The sequence below is a fragment of the Rhinolophus sinicus genome, chromosome 13 (assembly GCF_057876585.1).
Source record: "Rhinolophus sinicus isolate RSI-liver-muscle chromosome 13, RSI-T2T, whole genome shotgun sequence".
NCBI lineage: Eukaryota > Metazoa > Chordata > Mammalia > Chiroptera > Rhinolophidae > Rhinolophus > Rhinolophus sinicus.
In genome coordinates this window covers 29,709,043-29,731,264 of record NC_142513.1, presented here as the reverse complement: position 1 = coordinate 29,731,264, position 22,222 = coordinate 29,709,043, and the positions used below count along the sequence as shown (strand labels likewise).

At 36.8% G+C, this 22,222-nt stretch overlaps 1 protein-coding gene across 2 annotated transcripts in view; it reads right to left on the bottom strand.

The window, feature by feature from the left end:
• Positions 1–22,222, bottom strand: part of PLCB1 (phospholipase C beta 1) — a 684,403-nt gene that overhangs the window by 102,551 nt on the left and 559,630 nt on the right. For both annotated transcript variants that reach the window (XM_088789261.1, XM_088789262.1), the window contains exons 20-25: positions 21,997–22,161; positions 20,066–20,165; positions 19,133–19,237; positions 18,009–18,118; positions 4,561–4,693; positions 2,181–2,234 (exon numbers count right to left, since the gene is read on the bottom strand). In XM_088789261.1, the coding sequence (XP_088645387.1) occupies positions 2,181–2,234; positions 4,561–4,693; positions 18,009–18,118; positions 19,133–19,237; positions 20,066–20,165; positions 21,997–22,161 (667 nt within the window). The remainder of the gene's footprint in view (positions 1–2,180; positions 2,235–4,560; positions 4,694–18,008; positions 18,119–19,132; positions 19,238–20,065; positions 20,166–21,996; positions 22,162–22,222) is intronic.

Here is a 22,222-nt window from a genome sequence, read left to right as displayed (position 1 = left end):
GAAGGAAAGTTCCTATATGTAATTTCCCGAAGTACCACAAGGGTTAGTGGCAGCTTACATTATTACATATTTTATCCAATGCTGGGAAAACATTTAATGTGACAGAATTTGACCTTAAAACAGTCTGTAATTTAGTGACATGTTTAATCAATTTTAGAAAATGAATTTTAAAATATGTTTACATTTCTGAAATTAAGATGCATCTTATAGTCAATGGTATAATAGTGTGTCAGTGTTTTTCTTTCTTAGCAATCCACGAATAGTGGGGTGCCTTAAAATTGATGATGTCTTAACTGCAATGAATTATCATCTATTTGGACCTAGGTCAAGTCATAGCTCACAAGTTTCCATGCTTTGATTTGAACTTTTTGCTTCTGGAAACAAAAGTACATTATCATAAATATTTAGAACTGTCAAGATATTCAGAAATAATATATGCCATGAATAACAACAGACCTGAATAGAAAATGAGGTATCTCATAGATAAATGTTGAAGTCAGAATAATAATATATGTTCCTAAATGCTGAAGTCTTTAAGCAATTGAAATATGCTTCCTTTTTTTTTTCATAATGTGTCTATTCTCCTGACATTCGATTCCTTTTGATAAAGAGGCCAGGGAGAAAATCAGGTACATTTCTTTAATGGTTTCCCTCAGGCCCAAATGGACTCATTATGGTTGCATAATAACTTATTATATTAAGAATTTATAATCCTAAGGAATTGCATTTTTAGTGACAGATTCAATCCCACTTCTTTAAAAACTGTGTGCAACAATCAGTTATGGCCAACTTAGCTACTAGGTTCAAGATGTTCCAACCTATGATTTAAAAAACAAAACAAAACAAAAAAAAAACAGAGACAATACAATTTAAAAAAAAATTGTGTTGATGAAAGGCTGTTCTTTGAATATACTCTTAAGTATAAAGGGTGTCCATTTATATAAAGAAACAAATATCACTCATAAACAAGTCACCCAGAAATAATCACTGCTAATATAGTAGTACAGACCCATTGCCTTCTGCCTATGAGTTTACTTGTTTTTAAATAACATTGGAATCATGCTCTATTTACATTTCTGTCTCTTGTTTTACGTGTTAACACTGTATTATTCTCCATGGAGCTAAATCTTTAAAAACATGTGTTTTTTCAATTCGTGCTTCAAGTAATTTTTCTATGCATATTTTATGTATTATTTTGGTGAAACATAAATATACGCATAAGAGTACATAAATCATAAATGTAAAGAAAGCCCTATAAATTTTCACAAAGAGAGCATGCTTCAACAAACATCACTCAGAACAAAATCAGAATATTATCAGCAACCCAGAGGCCCTCTTTTTGGTTACTGCCCCCACCAAGTATAATCCAAATCTATGTTTCGAACAGCGTAGATTAGTTTTGCCTGTTTTTGAACTTTATGTAGATGCAATCATAAAGAATGTGTGTTTTTGTGTCTGACTTCTCGTCTTCAACATTATGCATGCTGTGTGTGATTGCGGTTTATTTATTCCTAGAGCTGCATCCAATTTCAGTCTGTGATTATACCACAATTTATTGATCCACCCTGCTCTTTATGGGCTTTGGATTGTTTACAGTTTGGGACTCTTACCAATAGTGCTGTTTTGGGTAAATATGTGTATACATTTCTGTTGTGTATGGGCCAAGGATTATAAATGTTTTTCAGACTCTACTATGTAGTGCTAATTGTATTAAAGAAAGCTTGTACCAATTTTAGACCCATAGTTGATGGAACTAACCAAATATGAAATATATCGAAATTGTATCGTAGTTCTCAACACTATGTATTCTATAGTCCCAGTGAATCACATTCTGCATTTCTAAACTATAGTTTATTGTCATCACTTTGGGAAGACATGCATTTCTGTTTATTACATCGCATTTCCGGTATGAAACTATTCTTGGATTCTAAAATAGGTATCTTGTGAAATTATATTATTTTTATACAATAGGATCCTATCTGCCAAGTGTGGTTACTTCTCTGTGATCACAACACGTAATGTGGCCTCAACTAGGATTGTATATCTGTAGATATTTTTAGGGAAGACATTTTAATGATGTTATTTTTCAGAGATGAATGGAGGTCTCCTTTCCTTTAAATACTTACACTCAATAATAATATTCAGCAGCCAAATTCCATGGGGGAAAGGGTGGTATTTACCTGTTAAAACACTCTGAATAAGATCTTCTGTTTTGGCAGGTGCCTTTACAGAACCTGAAATAAAAAGATAAAATAAATAGCCTGTTTTAACTTTCTAAATTTTGTTCTTCCTGTAAAACAACAATTTTTGGCCCTTGAATCTAAATCTCTTTATGGAAAAATGACAAATTTAGGGAGAAAATTATTACAAAAGAATTCCAAGAAAGGTCTTCATTTTGTTACTTTGAGGCAAATATAATTAAATGCAAATCTATATGCTCCATTTGTAGAAAAAAAAAATATTCCTTCACTTTGAATCAAAACTGTCAACAAATTCAGTTTCGGCAATGAAGTGCCACCTTCTGGCAAAATCAGAGATGGCAAGTGGTCTTTTCAAAATCAAATGCAGACCATTTGGCAGTAATAATTGTTGCGGGCAGGAGACATTGGTGGATGCCAAAATCACTGGGCAAAAGTTTAAAGGGAAACAGGATATTGGCATCATCTAAAAGTATTCCCCCATGATATTCATTAACTATAAAAGAGAAAATCATAACTTTCAATGGAGAAACCTGGCAGTCATCAGTGATCCAAGGGATCCAACATCACCAATGATAGACATACCAACAGGCGCCCCTGATATGATGCACTGAGAAGGGCACAATATTACGTCTGTGATGTTCTTGCCAAAAATGCATAACTTCAATCTAATCAGGAGAAAACATCAGACCAACCCAAACTGAGGGACATTCTACGAAATAACTGACCAGTACTCTTCAAAGGTGTCAAGGTCATGAAAGACAGGACACAGTGAGGGATTGTCACAAACAATAAGGAGACATGACAATGAAATACAGTGTGGGCTCCTGAGCTGGAACCTGGAACAATAAAATGACATTAGCGGGAAGCCGATGAAGTTCGAACAAGGTCTGTGGTTCAGTTCAGGGTATTGTGCTCATTTCCTGGTCAGACCACTGCACCATGATTCTGACAGATTTTAACACTGGGGAAGACGAAACCATTTTTGAAACGTATTCTGTGCCATTTGAAAAAAAATGATTCTTTAAGTCAAATTATTTCAAAACATCAAGTTAAAGAAAACAAATGCTATTAGTCTTAGTTCTCCTTTATTCTCAAAGCACAAGACTCTATTTACTCACTTGTTTAAATGACTTATTTGTATCCCAGAAGCACTCAAAATGATCGTAGTTGGTATATAAAAATCTTCATTTGAAAATATCACTTCTTGTTTATGATAAAGTTATCTTACTATTACTGTGTCAACAACCTTCATGAAGCATAGGCCCCGGTCACATCTGATAGAAATTTAATATAATTTGCTCTTTTCAAAATTTCATTCTCCTCCCATGAGACATACCCCTCCCCTCCCAAATAAAGCACCTGGATTTCATCCCTGCCATGCGCTTGGCATGGCAAGGAAGGGAGGAGACATGAAGCCATTCTTTCATGGAAGGAAATTCTTTTCCCTTTTATTTAGTTTGTTATCAATTCAACAAAAAGTTATTAAGTATATGCTATTCCTCAGCAATTTGCAAAGGAAATATAAAACTGAAGCCTAACCCAGCAACCCTGTGATAGGATTTACATATGAGAGATAATGGCCTAAACCAGTCTTAGATTTAATGTCAGAGTTAGGTGCCTAAAAATCAAAGGAATTTACTGAGAAGTGAGACATGTGTGTAGCTTTGGTAGGAGCAGAGAAGATAAAAGCAAGAATTTTAGGATCATAGAGAACTGTGTCTGTCCTGACTTCACTCCTCACTAGCTATGTGGCCTTCAAAACGTGTTTTATCATCTCAAAACTGCAGTTTATTCTTCTGCACAATGGGGACACTCATAGAATCTAGCCTCACAGGCAAATTCTTTTATAAGAGTAAAATGTGACAATCAATACGAAGAGTTCAGTACATGGTAGATAGACACTTACAATTCTTGAAAAGTAAGTTGGGGAAAGACAGAAAGAAATCCTTGCATAGACGTAACTTAGAGAGGTAGAACTACAAATATGCTTCTAAAGCATAGCGATTTAAAAGATGTTTGAACAATTCTTCACACACCCCACCAGCGGACGGATCATCATCCATCACTAAACAAAGATACGGGAAACCTGGCTGATATTTCATTGTGGCTCCATCAGTCATCAGCAGATCAGATGAGCACTTATGTATCGCTCCTGGCATTCATTCATTCATTCATTCATTCATTCATTCATTCATTCATTCATTCATTCATTCATCACACATTTCTGGAGCCCTCCTAAGTCCATGCACCTTTGCTCATGTGATGCTTTAACTAACTGAATCACGCTACCTCCTTCAGTGGCATGAATGAAGTGTAGGCCCTTAGTCATGTTATGCACCTGTCTCTTCAGAGTGTTTACCTGGAGCAGGTTGGCTGTGGAGAGCCTGGGAGGGTGGTTTGGGTGCCAGGGATGTAGTGTGATTCACTCCATTTTCTGCTGGAGTTGTTCTGGCTTCACTCGGAGCCTCTGACGGTGTCTCCCCAGGGTCAGCCTAAAAATCACAAACATCCTTTCATTTTCCACATTTATTGCTGTTCTTTTATTACCTTCCTAAACCAATAAGGCTACATTTGATAGCATTTTCACAACTCATTTGGAGTCTGAAATATCAAATTTGAAATTGTCTGGAAAGCATGGTAAAAACAGCATGGTATTGAAACATAACTGTGGTAGGTTAATTGTAAGAAAGGCCCAATTTTTATGACTTTTTATATCTATGCCCCTAGGTAGAGCTTCGCACACTGACTTCGAACCTGACCACGCGATTGGCTTTGGTTAAATGAGAACATAGCAAACTTGATGCAAGCAGAGAACTGAAATGCCATTTGTGATTTTTTCCTTTCTCAGACCCCTACTAAAGCAATGGAGGCTGAGAGACCATGTGGAGGAGAGTTGAGTTATCGAGGCAAGAATATCCTAGACCAGTCAGCCCCAGTTGACCACTTGAACATGAGTGAGCCCCAGCTAGGATGGGCTGAGCCTGGTCCAGATGAACAGAACTGCCCAGGTGACTGAATGACTCATGAAAAATAATAAGCAGTTGGTGTTGTAAGTCACTAAATTTGGGCACTGTTTGTTATGCAGCAGTAGCTAATTGATACGGTGTTTTCTAGCATAGGTTTTGGAGCCAGGTTTGCTTGGGTTTGTATCCTGGCCCTGCCATTTATTCATAGTTTGATACTGAGCAAGTCACTTGACTCTCTGTACCTCAGTTTCTTCCTCTTTGTAGATGATGATATGTATGTACTGGGGATCATAATAGCTATATTGTAAGGTTGTTTAGAGGATCAAAGAAGTTAATATTCATAAAGTTCTTAGAATAGTTCCAGGCACAGAGCAAATATGTGTGTTAAATAATTAAATAAAGCATTGAAGCTTGTACAACACTACCAACGAATAATAATAATAAATGCATTGAAACGTATGAGATCTCTATTTCATCCCTCCAGCAGCTAGTCCGCTGTGCCCTGTGTAGAGTAAACATTTAATAAACGTTTGTTGAATAAATGCTTGTCTTTATAAAATGATTACCACAGTAATTACATGGCATTTCAATGATGCTTTTCAATGCTCAAAATGCTCTGCAACTCTTTTCTTAGAATTGCCTTCTGGGCCCATGGCAGATTTTACTGACAGTGAGGCTCTGCCAGTGTTCTACTTTGTAGTACATTGAAAATACGGTATATATTTGGAAATAGCCAGAAGTCATTTGGAGCCCAACATTGTGATGTTTTGTCATTTAACTATAGATAGCAGATAGTCATATGATAACATGTTTATAAAAAGTAAGATGAGAGTGAAAATAATGACACTGATTGCCACAAGTAGCTTTTGATCTGTCCCCAAAGCATCTTTAAAACATGAGTCCCAAAACTGCTTTGTGTGATGGCAGAACTTAGTTTAAGGCCACACATAATCCCTGCTTGTCTACCATGGCCTGTCCAGTGCTGGTGGCACTGAGGGGGAGGCGATGAGTCCTGGGACCAGTGGTGAGGAATCACATGGTGGAGGCGGGAACCTAAACTGGTTACGTAGGCATCTGTAGAACTCACCATGCAGAATTATGTCTTTTGCAAAGTGGCTGCTTTGGATGGATAAGTTCTGGTGTACTCATGTTATTTAGTTACATTCATCAAGGAGATTCTCCCTAGAATTACTATGCCAAGAGGTGAAATTGCATATTATTTTGTTTAGCAAGAAATTGCAAACTGGAGGCTTAGAGTCCAAATGGAGTGCACTGCTCACTCAATGTTGCCAAATTTTTAAATCCAGAAGATTAAAAAAAAATTGATTTCTTCCTTCTCTTGAAAAATCAGATAGGGCAACAGCCTGCATTCCTACATTGGGCTATAACTGAGAAGCTTCTGCTCTTTTACAACTGTTCTTTACTCATTTAGCTATCCCTGCATCCTGCCTGTAGACATTGAGGTTTGTGGGAGACACTTGAGAAATATGTCATATATGTTTGGTCACAAAATTCATAAAGAAAATGCATTTACACTGCGCAGGAGGGGTTAAAATAAAGGGAATGTTAGAAAGAGCATTAGGTCATTAAGGAAGTCACCCACTGGGGCGGGCCCTCTGACTTAAATACTGTAAAGCTTCCCAGACTCCCAGCTGAAAGGTGTGCCTGGGGGTGCCAAACTCAGCAGCTTTGGAAACAGGGGAGGAAGGTGCCCCTGTTCCATAGGCATATGACTCTCTCCATTTATATCCAGGTATGTTTCTGGAACCGTGTGGGAAATGAACCAGATTCTTTCCAATGTGACAACTGGCTGAAATTAGCCCTCTGGAGAAGGCTAAGAGGAAAATAAAATCTTGATGAAGGAAAGCATGGAGGTGATGGAAAGCCAGCTTCCATAAAGGTTATCATGTGTGGCTTCTTTTTGGCAACTAGAATTAGTATGTTGAGGTTATCAAAATGTATCCAGCCAGCTTATTTTTACTTTGTATTAGGCTAGCAGCTTGTGTGCACTAGGGAAACCAAATTCAATCAGCTTGAGTCCAAATGAAGGAAAAATAAATCTCTGCTTATCAAAGATATGTAAGACAAAGCCCCTACATACCAGATACTGACATAATGTAGAAATTCAGAGATATTTCTTAAAAAGCAGATTATTGTTGAGTAGAACCTATAGGCAAACACTTTATAGTTACAGCTGAGGATAAAGAGATCGTCAAGGTTTGGTGCTGCGTGTTGAGATAAGCTTTGGAGAAATGCTTAGTTCAGGGGTCAGAGCTGGAGATGCCTCCAGGCAGGGTGGACTGCTTTGCACAACCCCAAGGGCTGTCATTGAAACCGTACATTAATAGGCAGTTAACAGAGATAATAGAAATGAGAGAAGTGGACTAGATTTAATGCAAGGAGGCAAAGTGAGGCCATGCTCAGAGCTAGAGAGGCAGCTCCTGAAAAGGGGGTGGCTGTCACTCTGTTTCAGCCTAATATTCAGCCCAGGCTTTGAGGAAAGCTGGGGAACTGAGATTTTGCATGAAATTTCCCATTTTTAAATCACTGAGAGGCCAAAGAAAGCACAGTCTCAGCCTACATTTGGCCTAGAAACTGCCCATCTATACCTTCTGCTCTTAGGAGCAGAATTTGCCTGAGATTCTGGGATAGTGTCAGGTGAGCAATGCACTCACAGCAACCCTGAAGGGAGAGGGGTGTGTTGGAAACGCAGCAGGTCTGCAGCCCCACCATTCTCCCGCTCCTCATCCCAGCGACTGAACAAAGGTTGAAAGAGAGGGCGGGTAAGGAGGACACTGAGTGCTAGGCTAAAGGATTTGGGGTTCCTTTGCATGTAGTTTGACACTTGTCAGGGGCCTCTTATGATTTTTTGGAAACAAATTTTATTAGTTTAGTGAGAATCTATACTGGCAAATATAGAAGACTGATGTTTAAAATGTTTTGCTAACTAAGGACAGCATGTAAAGATTTTAATTTTGACACATCTCTAGTGGAGACTGATAATAGAAGCAGCTGTAGATCAGTGTGTGCCAGACACTGTTTCATGCACCAGCTTCACGGCAACCAGTCAGGACAGGTAGCGCTCTTAACTCCACTGTAAAGCGAAGAACTTGGAGGCATTACTAAATGGCCTTTACCTAAAACTCTATTAAAAAGCATGTAACTTGCTAGAGGCCACACAAGAGCAGGATTGGTGTTTGAGCATGTGTTATACTCTAAAGTCTAAATTTTTCTACTGCATTAGTTCACTCTGTATTCTATAACAGCAACTTAAGGAACCACAATAGTAACTTCACTTGCTGCGAGATATAGAGATGTATAAATGTAAACACCATTCTCAAAGAGCTCACTCTGTTGCCCTAAAAAGGCATTCCCACATAAAAAGTTAAATGAGTTAAGTAAAATAATGAAATACAAGCACTGAAAAACAAAAAAACAAATAAAAAACACAATACTATAATTAATTTTTTATATCATCAATGAAATGTTGAATAATTTCCATATTATGGATACATGAGCTGAAATGCAAAAACAAAATTCCTTGTCCCACTCAAAAGAATCAGCACAAGTCAACACTTGGGACTTTATTCTCCCTCGTTTTCTCCCAAATATTCTTTTTTTTTATGAATTTGAATAAAATAAGCATGAAATCCTTTCATAGCAAACTGGAAATTATGTTAGAAACCAAAGAATTAGAAATGTCAGTTTTCTCAATTTAATGGAGAGACTCTTAGGATCCAATTAAACAAATTTTAAGAAAAGGAAATTCAGAAGCTAGTAGTTTAGGTGCACTACTAGCTGTGCAGAATGAACAGCAGCAGAAGCAGGTCCCTGCCCTCTAGTGGCCAAACGTGAGCATTACAATATTTTTTCCTTTAAAACACGGAAGAGTGGACTTTTTAAAGCCAAAATTTTATAGAAAATAATACTTCTATCCTTCCTATTTAAAAATTAACAATAGATTTAATTTTAACATAAATTAAGAAATCAATCAATAAATAAAAATAAACAGAAGTGTTTTTGAAATATATTACAAGTGGATCAGTAAAAGGGTAACTGGAAAGTCCATTTTGACAAGTTTTACAGAAGGAGATGACGTTTGGTATGCTATTGAAATATTTCCATCCTGGGCGTTGAAAATTTGGATCTGATGATCAAGCAACAGAGAAACAGAATTTGGGAAATTTAGTTGAGTGGTTAATATGGTAAGTAAAGGGTCTTCTAAATATCCAATGTGTGACTGAGCTATTGAAAAATGTTGCAGCATGCTGTCCTTGCCTGAGTCATCTAAATAGTGCAGTTCCTTCCATGTAGTGGTCAGGATGACAGCATCTTGATTTGGACCCCAGATGGGTAAGGGGCAAGGTATTAGTTTTTCCAGAATATAAGGGTGAGACTCATAATTAATCATGCAGAAATCCAGCCCACTTGGGACAGTGAGTGTGGCTCTGTCAGAGCTAGTCTTTCCCTCAAACACACGTACAATTTGTACTTGAAATTTCTATTAACTCGATGAAATAAGATAATGTATCTGCTCCAATTTCAAAGAAATTCAGACCATTTCTAAAAACTATATTGTGATATATGCATTCTGAAATCTTTCAGAATGAAACATACTAATATTTGCAACCTATTTTGAAATGCATCAAAAGTTAAGATGGAATACTAAGTGGATAGAGGGATGGATAGATGGATATATAAGTACTAAAGCAAATACATTGAAATTTTAATTGTGGAATTCAGGAGCTTGGTATTTGGGTGCTCATGGTATAATTCTTTTAATGTTTGTATAGGTTTGAAAATTTTCATAATAAAATATGGCAAAACTCCTACATTGTGAAGTCTACCAGTATGATTTAGAAGCAAAAGACAGCTTTAAGGAGATGAATAAATCATTTGTTGTCTTCAGCTTCTAAAGGTTCTTGATTAACATTTACCCATAAAATGATTTTGTCTTTTATTGCAATTAATATGGATATGTGTGGATTTTTTTATTAATGTCAGCCTCCTCCTTCAGACTGTAAAGTCTATGAGACATCTGATTTTTCTCATAATTACATATACATATAGTGCCCAGCATGGTAACTGACACACAATTTTGTTTAAAAAATAAAGAAAACCACTTATTGAATAAATGAATAAATCCATATTTTGTTTCCTGTTCATGTATAATCAATAGATATATTATTAATGACAAAATCCTGTAACCAAAGAATCATCTAAATATTATGCTAAAATAAGAAAAAAAATTTATGTGAATAAATCAATGAAAAGAATAAAGATGCTGCTGTTTCTGTTGTTTGTAGTTAGAGAAAATGCATTTGACTCATAATTGCAGCTGTTTATTTAGGAAGACGTTAAAGGATGAAAAGACATAGCTCTGCTGACTATCTTACATGTATGTTATATGTGTTACCGTTCCTATCAACTTTAATTTGTTAGAAATATTTTGATACAGTCTCCAAAGGATTCAGCAGAAATAAACTCTGCAGTTAGGCAGAAATCATGGATTCCGCTTTTAAAGAGAAGATAGACCAACCACTTTTACATTCATTCATCTTGTGAGAATGTACATTTCAAATTAATTAAGACAAATCATTCGGCAAGGATTGTGGCCATTGACTCATAGAGCAGATTATGGACAATTCCCAGAGAAGAGAGTTTCTCCTGGAGCCCTTCCCAGGTTCCTGTGATAAAGCTGATGTTTAAAGTGGATGGAATTAATGGCTTTCATCTAGGGAGAACCACATACTTGGGAGAAACAGATGCAGAGCTCCAAAGCAATGATTCTCTATGTGTGATCCCTGGACCAGCAGCATTAGCACCACTACTTGTTAGAAATGCAATTCTTGGGTTCACCCCAGACCTCCTGGATCAGAACCTCTGGGGTGGGCCCCAGCAATCTGTGCTTTAAGAAGCCATCCAGGTGATTTTAATACAAGCTAAAGTCTGAGAGCCTTGCTACTCAAAATATCATCCATAGGCCAGTGGCAGCAGCATCACCTGGAACCTTGTTAGAAATGCACAGTTTTGTCCCCTGCTCCAGACCTACTGTGGGGACAGAGCCCCAGAAAGCAGTTTCCAGGCTCTCGGCCTCAAATGGAGGGGTGCTGGCTCGGGTGGTAGATGGCCATCAGCTGTGGCTGGTTGGCCGTCAGCTGTAACCATTGAGCCATTGGCCACTAATATAACTGCTGCGGCTACGGAGGAGACTAGAGGAGCAGAGTCGAGGAGAGTGGAGGAGAATCGTCGGTCGGTTGGCAGAAAAGTAGACAGCAGGTCACACATCCTGTGAACCCAGCCTCCAGTGAGACCATAGTGGTATGACTTCCCTACCTATGGCTCCGTGGGTATTCCTTTTGGGCCTGGCCATATCCTGCGTTCTTCTGTGGGAAGCGGGAGCAGAGACCCCACATGACTCCCCGAATGACACCTACTAAATCTGAATCTGCGGTGTAACAAGATCCCTGGGTTAGTTACATGCACATCAAAATTTGGGAAGCCCTGATATAAAGTTGAGTGAAAAACTTTGTCATTACGAGTCATATTTATAATTCCTATAGTATCCGGTACGGCATGGATGACAACATTCAAGTTTCTAGATCCATTACTGTTTTAGATAGATGAACCTGAAGCCACTAATTAGAATCCATTGAAATATACAAAAAAATTGTTATGGAGGAGGTTTGTAAAAGCAGGGTAATTGATCCAATCATTGAGTAGTTTCAACTCAAGTGAACATATAATCTCTTAAAATTCCATTTAAAAGACCCCAATTCCTCCATTTATTGGCCATTGATATTAGGCAAGTCACTCTACCATTGTAAGGAACCATTCCCTCTTCTAAAAATGGGAACTATATGTTTGTCCTGTTCGGGGTCCACTTTTATCCAGGGCAGCCAGTGAAAGTGCCTTGCAAACTCCAAGGCCATGTAGAAATGAAAGGGGCAGTGTTGTCATCTAAAGGCCATCTCCTAAAAGGCAAACATTCTCTTCTTACTTTATTGGATGCTTTAAAGTTCAGGGACTGTGAGAAACTATTCTTTCTATAAATTAGCATTTTTCTAAACTATTATTTAAGGAAGAAGATTTTCATTTAAGGAGAATCCAAAATGACCGGTAAACCTCATCTTTGATTTTTATCACCAGGTTCTTAAACCATGGATGAAGTATCAAGCTTCTTGTCTTGGAAAAATTAAATGACACCCATAGCCTTATTGACTTAAGTGCTGTGACCTTATGAGACGACCACCTTGGATTTTGGCTGTTGGGTTATTTTACTGGTGAAACTCACACCAGACCATAGGACTTTTATTTCTTTTCAAATAATCAAATCCCATTGAAGGTGTCCACGGTGCCATACACTGAATTAGGAAACAAACTATTTTAGATAAATTTCAGCTCACTTATAAGAACTATGAGTCTGACAACTTAAAAAATAGGCCATCTGGGACAAATAAAATTTTAGTATTACCAAATAAGTTTTTCTCTTCAACATCAAAATGATGTGAAGATCACTCACACACCTGCCTTCGTGTCATGCACAGGTAGATGACTGAGGGAGCTCTTGAGAGCAGAAGTTTTGGCCTTGAGGGATGAGTAAGGTTTGGAGCCTCAGGTAGAGGCATACCTCGCTTTATTGTGCTTCATAGGTGTTGAGATTTTTTTTTTTTTTTTTTTTTTACAAACTGAAGGCAAGCCTGTCCACCAGCAAAAAGATTACAACCTACTTTATTGTGATACTCACTCTACAGTAGTCTGGAAGCTAACTTGAAATATCACTGAGGTATACATGAAGTCTGTCTTAGACCGTAACTTTCCCGCATGCTTAGTGAATGAATGCAGCCTTTGTAACTTGGAACTTTTGAGTTGGGCGATATGTATTTTGGCCAACAGCCAGTGTACAAACTCATCAAATAAGCCCACATATATAAACCTAACTGATTTAAGAACAAGTTCTGATACTATCCAGTGATTCAAAGGGAGGAAATCTTGACATTTGATTCAAGAAAAAGTTCAGTTCAAAGGACGTTACTACTTAAGGAAAACTTTCTCTTCTTACTTTACTGGATGCTTTAAAGTTCAGGGACTGTGAGAAACTATTCTTTCTATAAATTAGAATATAAACCTTTGTCTTATATTCTGTGCTCAATCATCCCGCCAACCCATTGTGGAGAAGAGGAAGGTGAATGAAGTTTGTTAAAGGTTACAAATCTGGAAAATTAGTTTTGTTACTGATGTTACGTAGTGGAATGTGATGTGGTGTAGACCCTTGCTACTCCTTGTGTGCTCACGGAACAGCATTACCCCATCACCTGGGGCTTGTGAGAGTTGCTGAGCCTCAGGCCTACCCAGGCTCACTGAATAAGGATCATCATTGTGTCACAATGCCCTGGGCTGCACATTAACTTTGAGACGCGTGGAGATTATGAGTTCTGGAGTCATACTGCTTGGATTTCAATCCCCACTCTGCTCCTTACTAGCTGTGTGGCACTGGTCAAGGATTCAACCTCTCAGTGTCTCACTTTCCTCGTCTGTTAACTGAGAATAATAATAATAACTAAGACATGGATATTTTAAGATGTGTGTTCATATATTAAAGGGCTAAGAACAGAGCCAGGTACATAGTACTCAGTAAATATTTGTTACTTGCATTTATTCTTTTTTCTCTCCGTTCCTTGATGTGCCAAAACAAGTCATGTTCAAGTACTGCATTTGGAAATGAACGTTAGCAAATAATTTTGTAACCAATAAATTGGATAGTAACTTTTTTTTCTTTACGGGCATATTTTGAAAATAGAAAGTAAAAAGTATTACTGATGTCTCATTAGGCATCTCTATAAGCACATTAAAGTATTAGGGCTGTGAAACATGTTTTAAACACTAAGAATTTTTGATAAAAAATATACATATATATATACATACACACACACATATACACAGAAGACACGCTAGAATGACATACATCAAAAATTTTAACAGTACCTGCAATATTACTAAGGGGTTTTTTGTTTGTTGTTTATTTTGTTTATTGTTTTAAAATTTTGTATGACCTTTGATTTAGACAAATAGCTATACATATTATAAAGCCTTTGCTATTACTCAGATTACACAACTTTCTACAACTTTACTAACCTACCACCTTGAATGACAACTTTAAGGGAGATACAATAGATCCAGCAACTCAAATATCTATTATGCTTTAACTTCCTATATATATGATCTGAAGTAAATGTCTATTTTTCAAAGCATGGGGGAATTTTCACCTTTTCTCCTTATTTGGTTTGCAAATTACTCTATGAAGATAACTTATTAGACTATTACAAAGCTGGGAATATTTTGCAGTCCAATGAAGTCTTTAATTTTCAAATAGGAATGACCTTTTTACCTACCAAGTTAAAAGGATTTTACTAAAAAAGTCTTTGTTGCTAAAATAATGTCTCTAGTGCCTGTCATGTCCTAGATAGAATTTTCATCTGAGAAAACCATAGCTCCTTATTTTCAGTGGCCTCATTCAAATAAACTTACATCACTGCAAGACAAGATAAAGGGCATGCTGGTGTTCAAGGTGTGAAATGACTTTTCATTCCTAGTATTACATGGTAAGGACAAATGAGTTTTTTCCTGAGTTTCGAAAATGAGGTCAGTTAAGGGTTTAAGATATTTCAAAGGAAAAAAAAAATGTATTTTCTCTGTTAGATCATATGGAATCTATATGATTCCGTGTCTTTAAATTATTTCTCAAACTGAAAAATGTCCACATTTTCTCTAAATTAAACCAACATTATCCATTTTTTGAAAATCCTTTCTGGTCACCATTTTTAGAGGAGAAACAAAAATAAAGTTGACCTAAAATTCTACTTCTGTATTTTAAATTTCCATCAGTGTTGCATTCTCCCCCAAAAGGTTTGGAATATGTGATATCTGGTGCAAAGATAAGGCTTTGAAAGGACAGCAATGTGAAGGGATCCCCGCTGTCTCAAAGGTCCTAAGTCTCTCTCATTCCTTACTGTGGTGCCTCAGAGAGAAACGGTCTCTCTGAGGCACCATCAGCACAATGTTTCATTAAGAGACTTTTCCTCAATTGTTGCACTATATAAGCTGAAATTGCTGGTGTCTTGAAAAGTTCTCTTCAAGTGAGTGCTTACCTTGGGGAACCTGGCTAACGAATAGGTAGAAATTGATGATATACAAAGTACTACTTCTAAATAATGACAATACATGTAGTTTTACTTGAGAATGTTTCCATTTGAAGTTCTATTTCTTAGAAAATAAAAATACAGCCAGTTGATTAAAGAGATTCCTGTTTTCTAATTAAAGAAAAATGCTATTAATAGTAATTTATTTATAGATACATAAATTATCTTTACCTGGAATTATATTTTATTAAATATGTTACTAAGCTAAAGCAGGTAGAAGAGAAAAGAGTTTCCGAGCTTCTGGTGGATTTCTAAGAGCCCCTAATTTTACATTGGTGTCTATATGTGCAAAATGAGAAACTCATTGAATTACCTGGTCTTAATCTTTTCAAAGTCTATTGGAAGGAAAAAAGCACTATTATCTCTGAAGAAACACTATTATCTCTAAAGATGTGACTATTGTCAAACATTTAAATTCTAGCTCCCAAACAAAAAATTCAAAAACGGCACTCGTTCTTGAATTTAATTACAAAACCACAGCTATTTTGCATGTTGGGTTCCCTATAAATAGAATTGGACATGGGGATTATTGCATATGAGATTTATTGAGAGAATGCTCTCAGGAGAAAATTGTAGGGATGTGAGGAAGGCAGGGTCAGACAAGGAAAGAAGTTAAGCTAAAATGTGCTCTCAACTGGTGGATAGCCTCAGCCTGACCTCTTGAGGGGCTTGGGAGCATGAATTGCAGTACAGAAGTTGCCCACCCAGAGCCAAGGGACCTGGGCTGTTACTCTGGATATTTCAGTTGCTGGGCATGGGTCACCTCCTTTCAGGCATCCCCAGGAAAGGTGTCTCCTATCACCCTGGAGAGTCCTCTGGAGAAGTCTGGAGCTGTGAGGTGTTGGCAGCCCACCCCTGCAGCAACCCTGCAATGGACATTTGGCCAAGACGCCAACAGTATCTACTTGGAGCATGTAAAGACATGTCCTTCTGTGGGCCCTGTACAAACATGGCTTGCTTAGACTAATCCCTCAAAATTCAATCAGGGGGCCAAAATGGTTATTTTATTGTTTCTTTTTATCCTCTGCAGATGCTAAGCATAGATGTTAGAGGCACAAAGAACTTTGGAAGTATATTCATGCCCATCATTAGGCATAATTTTCTGGCAATGTAAAAGTTCCCTACCACCCAATTTACTGCATACCACAAAAAGCATTATTTATGGAACTTTCCAGTTTCACTTGAAACTTCATCTTAGAGGATGATGTATCTATTGGTCCTGTGGGATATGATGCCTGCAGTGTAATAAGAGCCTGGAAAATTCTACTCTTATGTTAAATATTTTCCTTTCCTTTCACTTTATTTTATTTTCTCTCACGTTCAACTAACTCATCTTAGATTAAAAAAAAAAAAAGTTCTACATAAAAACTGAAGAAATAATCATAGATGTGCTCAAAAATGTATTTACATGATGTTCACTAAAGATTTGTTTAAAATGTGAAGCATCTCAAATATCCAATAATAGGGGATTGGAAATATAAATTATGATATAGCTACATGACAGAAGACCATAAAGTCATCAAAAGTCATATCATAGAAGAATATTATTAACATGGAAAATATTGACATTAAGTGAAAATAAAAGTTAAAACATAGATGGTGAATACTATCTCATTTTATGAAAAAGCAATAATTGTATATAAAAAGACTAGCTATATATGCACCCCATATTTACTCATATAGTGCTATCTCTGGGTGGCTTGGGTGTTCAAATTACAGGTTATATTTTTGGGGCTTTCTTTTCTCATTTTCAGTTTTAAAATGTTCTATGATAAACCTAGGTCGCTTTTAGAATAAGAAAAAGGCTATTTAATAAATAATATCAACTTAAATGGACTTATTATTAGTTATAGTTATCCAAATAATTTTCAAGATCCCTCCCCATACTGATAGTTATCCATATTTCTCTTCTTTCCATGATTTTATCCTCTGAGTATTTAAGTGAAATATGAAAATAGCTAATTTCTATCACTATTTTTAATATTAGTGTCATCTCCAATAGTTATTAAATTATATTTCACTTTTTTAAAAGCCAAAGGATCACCAGTCTACATAGAAGCTTTATGTTATTAAACTGCACTTCTAGTATTTCTAGACCTTTCCTTAATTGTTCTTTGTATTGTGACATGTAATTTGGAATAATATACTAGCTATTCTGGGAATATATATTTAGATACATAAATATTCAATGTAATAATAATAGTAAACACTTTATTGCCCACAGTACCCATGAGATATTGTTTTAAGTACTTTATGTATTGTAAGAACTCACAAAAGCCTTTGAAAATCCTGCACTTTAAATTAAAGATAATACTAAATGACTTGATAATCTTCTCTTCTAAGTGCCTTAATCACCTTTAATCAATATGGCATCATCTAGAAACTCCCACCGGAAATAGCAAGATGTGTGCTGTTAAATGCGGACACAGAATTAGACATGTGGTGGCACAGAATGCCAGAAGAGAATGAAATATGAAAATTTCAGTCAATCATCTAGATGTTTTGTGAGATGGTGCTGAACTCCATCAACATGTTTTTCTAATGTGCTATTTTCTCCTGAGGTGTGATGTTGATAGACAAAGTCATCACTAGGTGTAGAAACCGTGCTTAATGCCATGCATAGGATCAAAACACCCTCTCACCTCTTTCTTTACTTCTTCTTCATCTTCCAGTGTCAAAGCAGCCAGTTGCTTAGCTCTCTGCTCCATCAGATTCACGTATCGAATTGGATTCGACAAAGCTTCAATCACATCTAAAGAGGGAAGAGTCATTTTAGATCAAAGATCCTGGAGCTATTGATTATCCACCACCCATCCATCCATCCATCCATCCATCCATCCATCCATCCATCCATTCATCCATCCATCCTTCTATCTATCCACCCATCCATCATCCACCTCCATGCATTAATTCATCATACATCTTCCATTCTTCCATCTACCAATATAACTATCCATTTATCCATCTAACATTTTGGAAATAGACAAGAGTCAGGATACTTTGCTGAAACCTCAGGAAAAGAGAACTCGAAGGAGGTTAGCTATGAGAGCCAAACTTGACAGCTCCAAATCAGGATGTCTCAATACTTCAGGTCTTTAGTTTCTTTTTTAAGGGTTCCATCCATTCCAGCAATGACCCACACACTTGTCCTATTTGGCCCAAATGGTGTTTCATAAATGGAGACATTTCACATAAAAAGTATGCTTTCCAGACTGTTAAAAACAACCTAGAATTTGGCAGTACAGCCCTCATTAGCACACGATACTGTCTGGCTGGAGTGAGTGATGGCTGTCGTTTTTGGATGGGACATATGCTCCGAGTTTGCCACGATCTCCACCACTCCCTGGTATCCTACACTCGGACCACTTAGCACTGTCAGTATTTAAATTTATGATTCCTGGTTGGCATCATCATAAGTTAATTCCTCTAAACTTAGGATTCCACACATGAAAAGAATCTGGTTTCTAAACTGGGTTCAAGGCAAATTAACTGCACAGACCTAGACAGACTGCTGTGGTAACAGAGAATGGGGTTAGAAAGTGTTGCGCCTGTGAAAATAATACTACCAGTACATAAATATACTCAATACTTTATTGGGACTTGAACTAAATTAAGTTAAAACTTATTCATAAAGGCTTGGGCAATTTAGCTTCTAAACACATATACAAAATAGAAGTGATTCTGAGGCCAGGAACTCCTGCCTTTGTTTCCACAAAAATATGGATGACTCCCAGACGAAAATAAGCCTTTGGGTTAGGTTGTTTACCTGCATATGTATCTGGAACATAGTCTTTCACCTCTATGTAGACAAAGACAGCTGGCAGCATCAGAGGTTGGTTCCTCTCATTCCTCAGAGAGACGTAATGGTAGCCTAGAGGATGACAATAATATGTTGTGTCACAGATTTTCTTCACATTGTTAGTTATAACACAGGAACATCTATGTGATAGAAGTGTTTATTTCAGGTGACTTTGGATGACAAACAGGTCACTTCTTCCTCAGCTTAATCATTGGTTTTGAGTGATAAGGTATTGTTTTTCTCACCTGATGGGAAAATAATGTTGATTCTGATTTTTTTTTCTTTCTAACCATGCTTTTCTCCACAAACGAGAATTTAAAACAGTACATCATAGATTGACTTATTGGTCCAAATTCGTCCCTTGTACCTGATTTCTTGACTTGGGGTTTAGTGATATGCTCTGCTTTGGACAATGGGATGTTAGGGATGTGGTGCAAGCAGAGGCTTAAAATGCACTTGCAGCGTCAGCCTTGCCCTCATGCATTCCAGTGAGCTGCCGGGGGAAGTCCACATTGTGGCGCCATTGCCCCTTCAGCCTGGGCCCCTGAATGAACACGTGTGGGACAGTTGTAACCCAGCCCACAGCCTGAAGCAGAGCTACACAGCTTAGCCCTGCCAAGCCACAGACTTGTGAGCATCAAGATAACCACTTGTCACAAGCCACTGAGTTTTCAGATACTTTGTTATACACAGTGATCATGGTAAGAGTTGACTGATAATACACCGTAGCATGTCAAAAAAACATGACACTGCCAAATTTTGGTAGTCTTATAGCCCTTGTTATATAACAAGACACCAAAGCAGCAAATAGCTTTCTGAACCATTCTTCAGTAATCATGTAAGACAGCGATGATTTTCTTTATAACTTTGACAAAATATTTCTCACCACACTATCCATACCTGGCCGAATTGCTTGTACTGGCAAGATCCGGTGACCAATACATTTACCTCCTTCTTCATAAGCTGCTATCCTCAGACAGGCTAGAGAAGGAAGAACCACCTATAAGGACAATAAGGACACACGTGGTTACAAGAAGGAACAACAGCAAAAAAGAATTAGAAAGGTATTATTCAAACAGGCCCTGCTTTTTAAAATCCCACTAGAAGCTTCTACTTATCTAATTGATAAACAGTTAAATTGTTGCTCTATAATTTAGGTTCTCAAAAGGAGAAGGGTTATCAGAGATATAGCTTCATCTATGTTTTATCACCTTGTCCTAATGAGGAATTTGTTCAGAACATAGACCATTTGCCTGTTTTAAAACAGTATTTTCTATATTTTTTTATTAGTTTCAGGTGTACAAAACAATGTAATAGTTAGATATTTACACCCCTCACAAAGTGATAACCCCTCTCCCCCAATCTAGTACCCCTCTGACATCATATACAGCTGTTACAATTCCATTGACTCTATTTCCTATGCTGTACTCCACATCCTGTATATACTCCATATACATATATATATATAGTCCATATATATATATATATATATATATATATATATAATAGTATATATATATACATATATATGTATATATATAATTATAGTTGATATCAAATATTATTCAGTTTTAGCTTCAGATGTATAACGCAGTGGTCAGGCATCTACACCATCCCTGAAGTGGTCTCCCTAATAACACAAGTGCCCATCTGACACCCTACAAAATCTTTGCAACATTCTTGATTATATTTCCCAAACTGTCTTTCATATCTCGGTGGCAATATTGCGACTACCAAGTTGTGCTTTCTAATCCCCTCACCTTCTCTCTCATCCCCACTCCCCTCCGACTATAATTTGAAAGCAAATTACTTGTATAGTTTCAAAGCAGAAGCAAAAAAAAAAAAAAAAAAAAAAAAACCTTTCAGGGTAGCTTTCAAAATGAGATTGCTTTATAAATTTGTAAATTCCCAAATTAAGCAATAAGTATTTGCTCATTTTTCCCCCCTCAAAGTAAAACATGTGGAATACATAGTTATATCCCATGTCAAGAACATGAGACCAATTGTATCCTTAAAAACGTATTTTTGTAACAAGAGCAAACTGATATTTATTGAATATTTTCAATGTGCCAGACATTTTCTATATGTTTTCAGTCTTAAGGAATACTTATATTATAACTATGAAGTAGACACAATTATTAAATCTAATTAACCTATTAAAAATGGTGGGGCACAGGGATCTTTAATATAGACATTCTCTTTGCAGAAGACTGCCTTTGTAGATATTTTAGCCAGATAAAAGTAAAGGCTATTGTAAGAAAGTCTACTCTACTTTCCACTGGACTTCCTGTCTTCCTTTGTGTGATAAGCAAGTGTGAAGAAGATTTGCTTTTTGGTGAAGGCAGATAGAAGGGCCAGTTGAATGTAAACAGTTTTAATTCTATCAGCCAGAACCCAGATAAGCTAGAATGACCAGCTGCCAGTGATTAGAGATGCTAGGGAATTTAATTCATATATTTTTAAGGAAGTGGGAACTTCCTTGCTCTCAGCTACCATATTATTCCCTACTTCCCACTCTACCGCATTTGAATCACAAGGAAAACATACCATTTATCGCTTGTATTGAGAGAGGATATGAGTTAGATTTACATGTTATTCTGGTCTGCCAAATGAGGTGTACTAGAATTAATTGACTTACAATACTGAAAATCCAAACAAGTGATTCACAGAGATCTTGATTAGTTTTCAAAATAGCTTTGAAAATGCTATTGCTTTATAAATGTGTAAATCCCCCAATTAAGCAACAAATAATCCTGCTTTCATTTTTTTTTTCTTAGTGTAAAACACCTAGAACATGTAGTTACATCGCTTGTCAAGGACACGAGACCAACCTTTTTGAACACAATGGGTTCTTCTTCCCAGACAGGATTTACAGCATTTCCTTGTGATGTCTTGGTCTTAAATGCTTTCCTCCTTGTGTCCACAGGTAAACCAAACATATCCACTTCCACATAAGTCCCAACTTTCTTATCAGAAAGAAACTGACCTGAAATAATCTAGGAAATAATAAAAAAGGAACTTTTAATAAAAGAATAGCAGTGATATAAGAAAATGCTT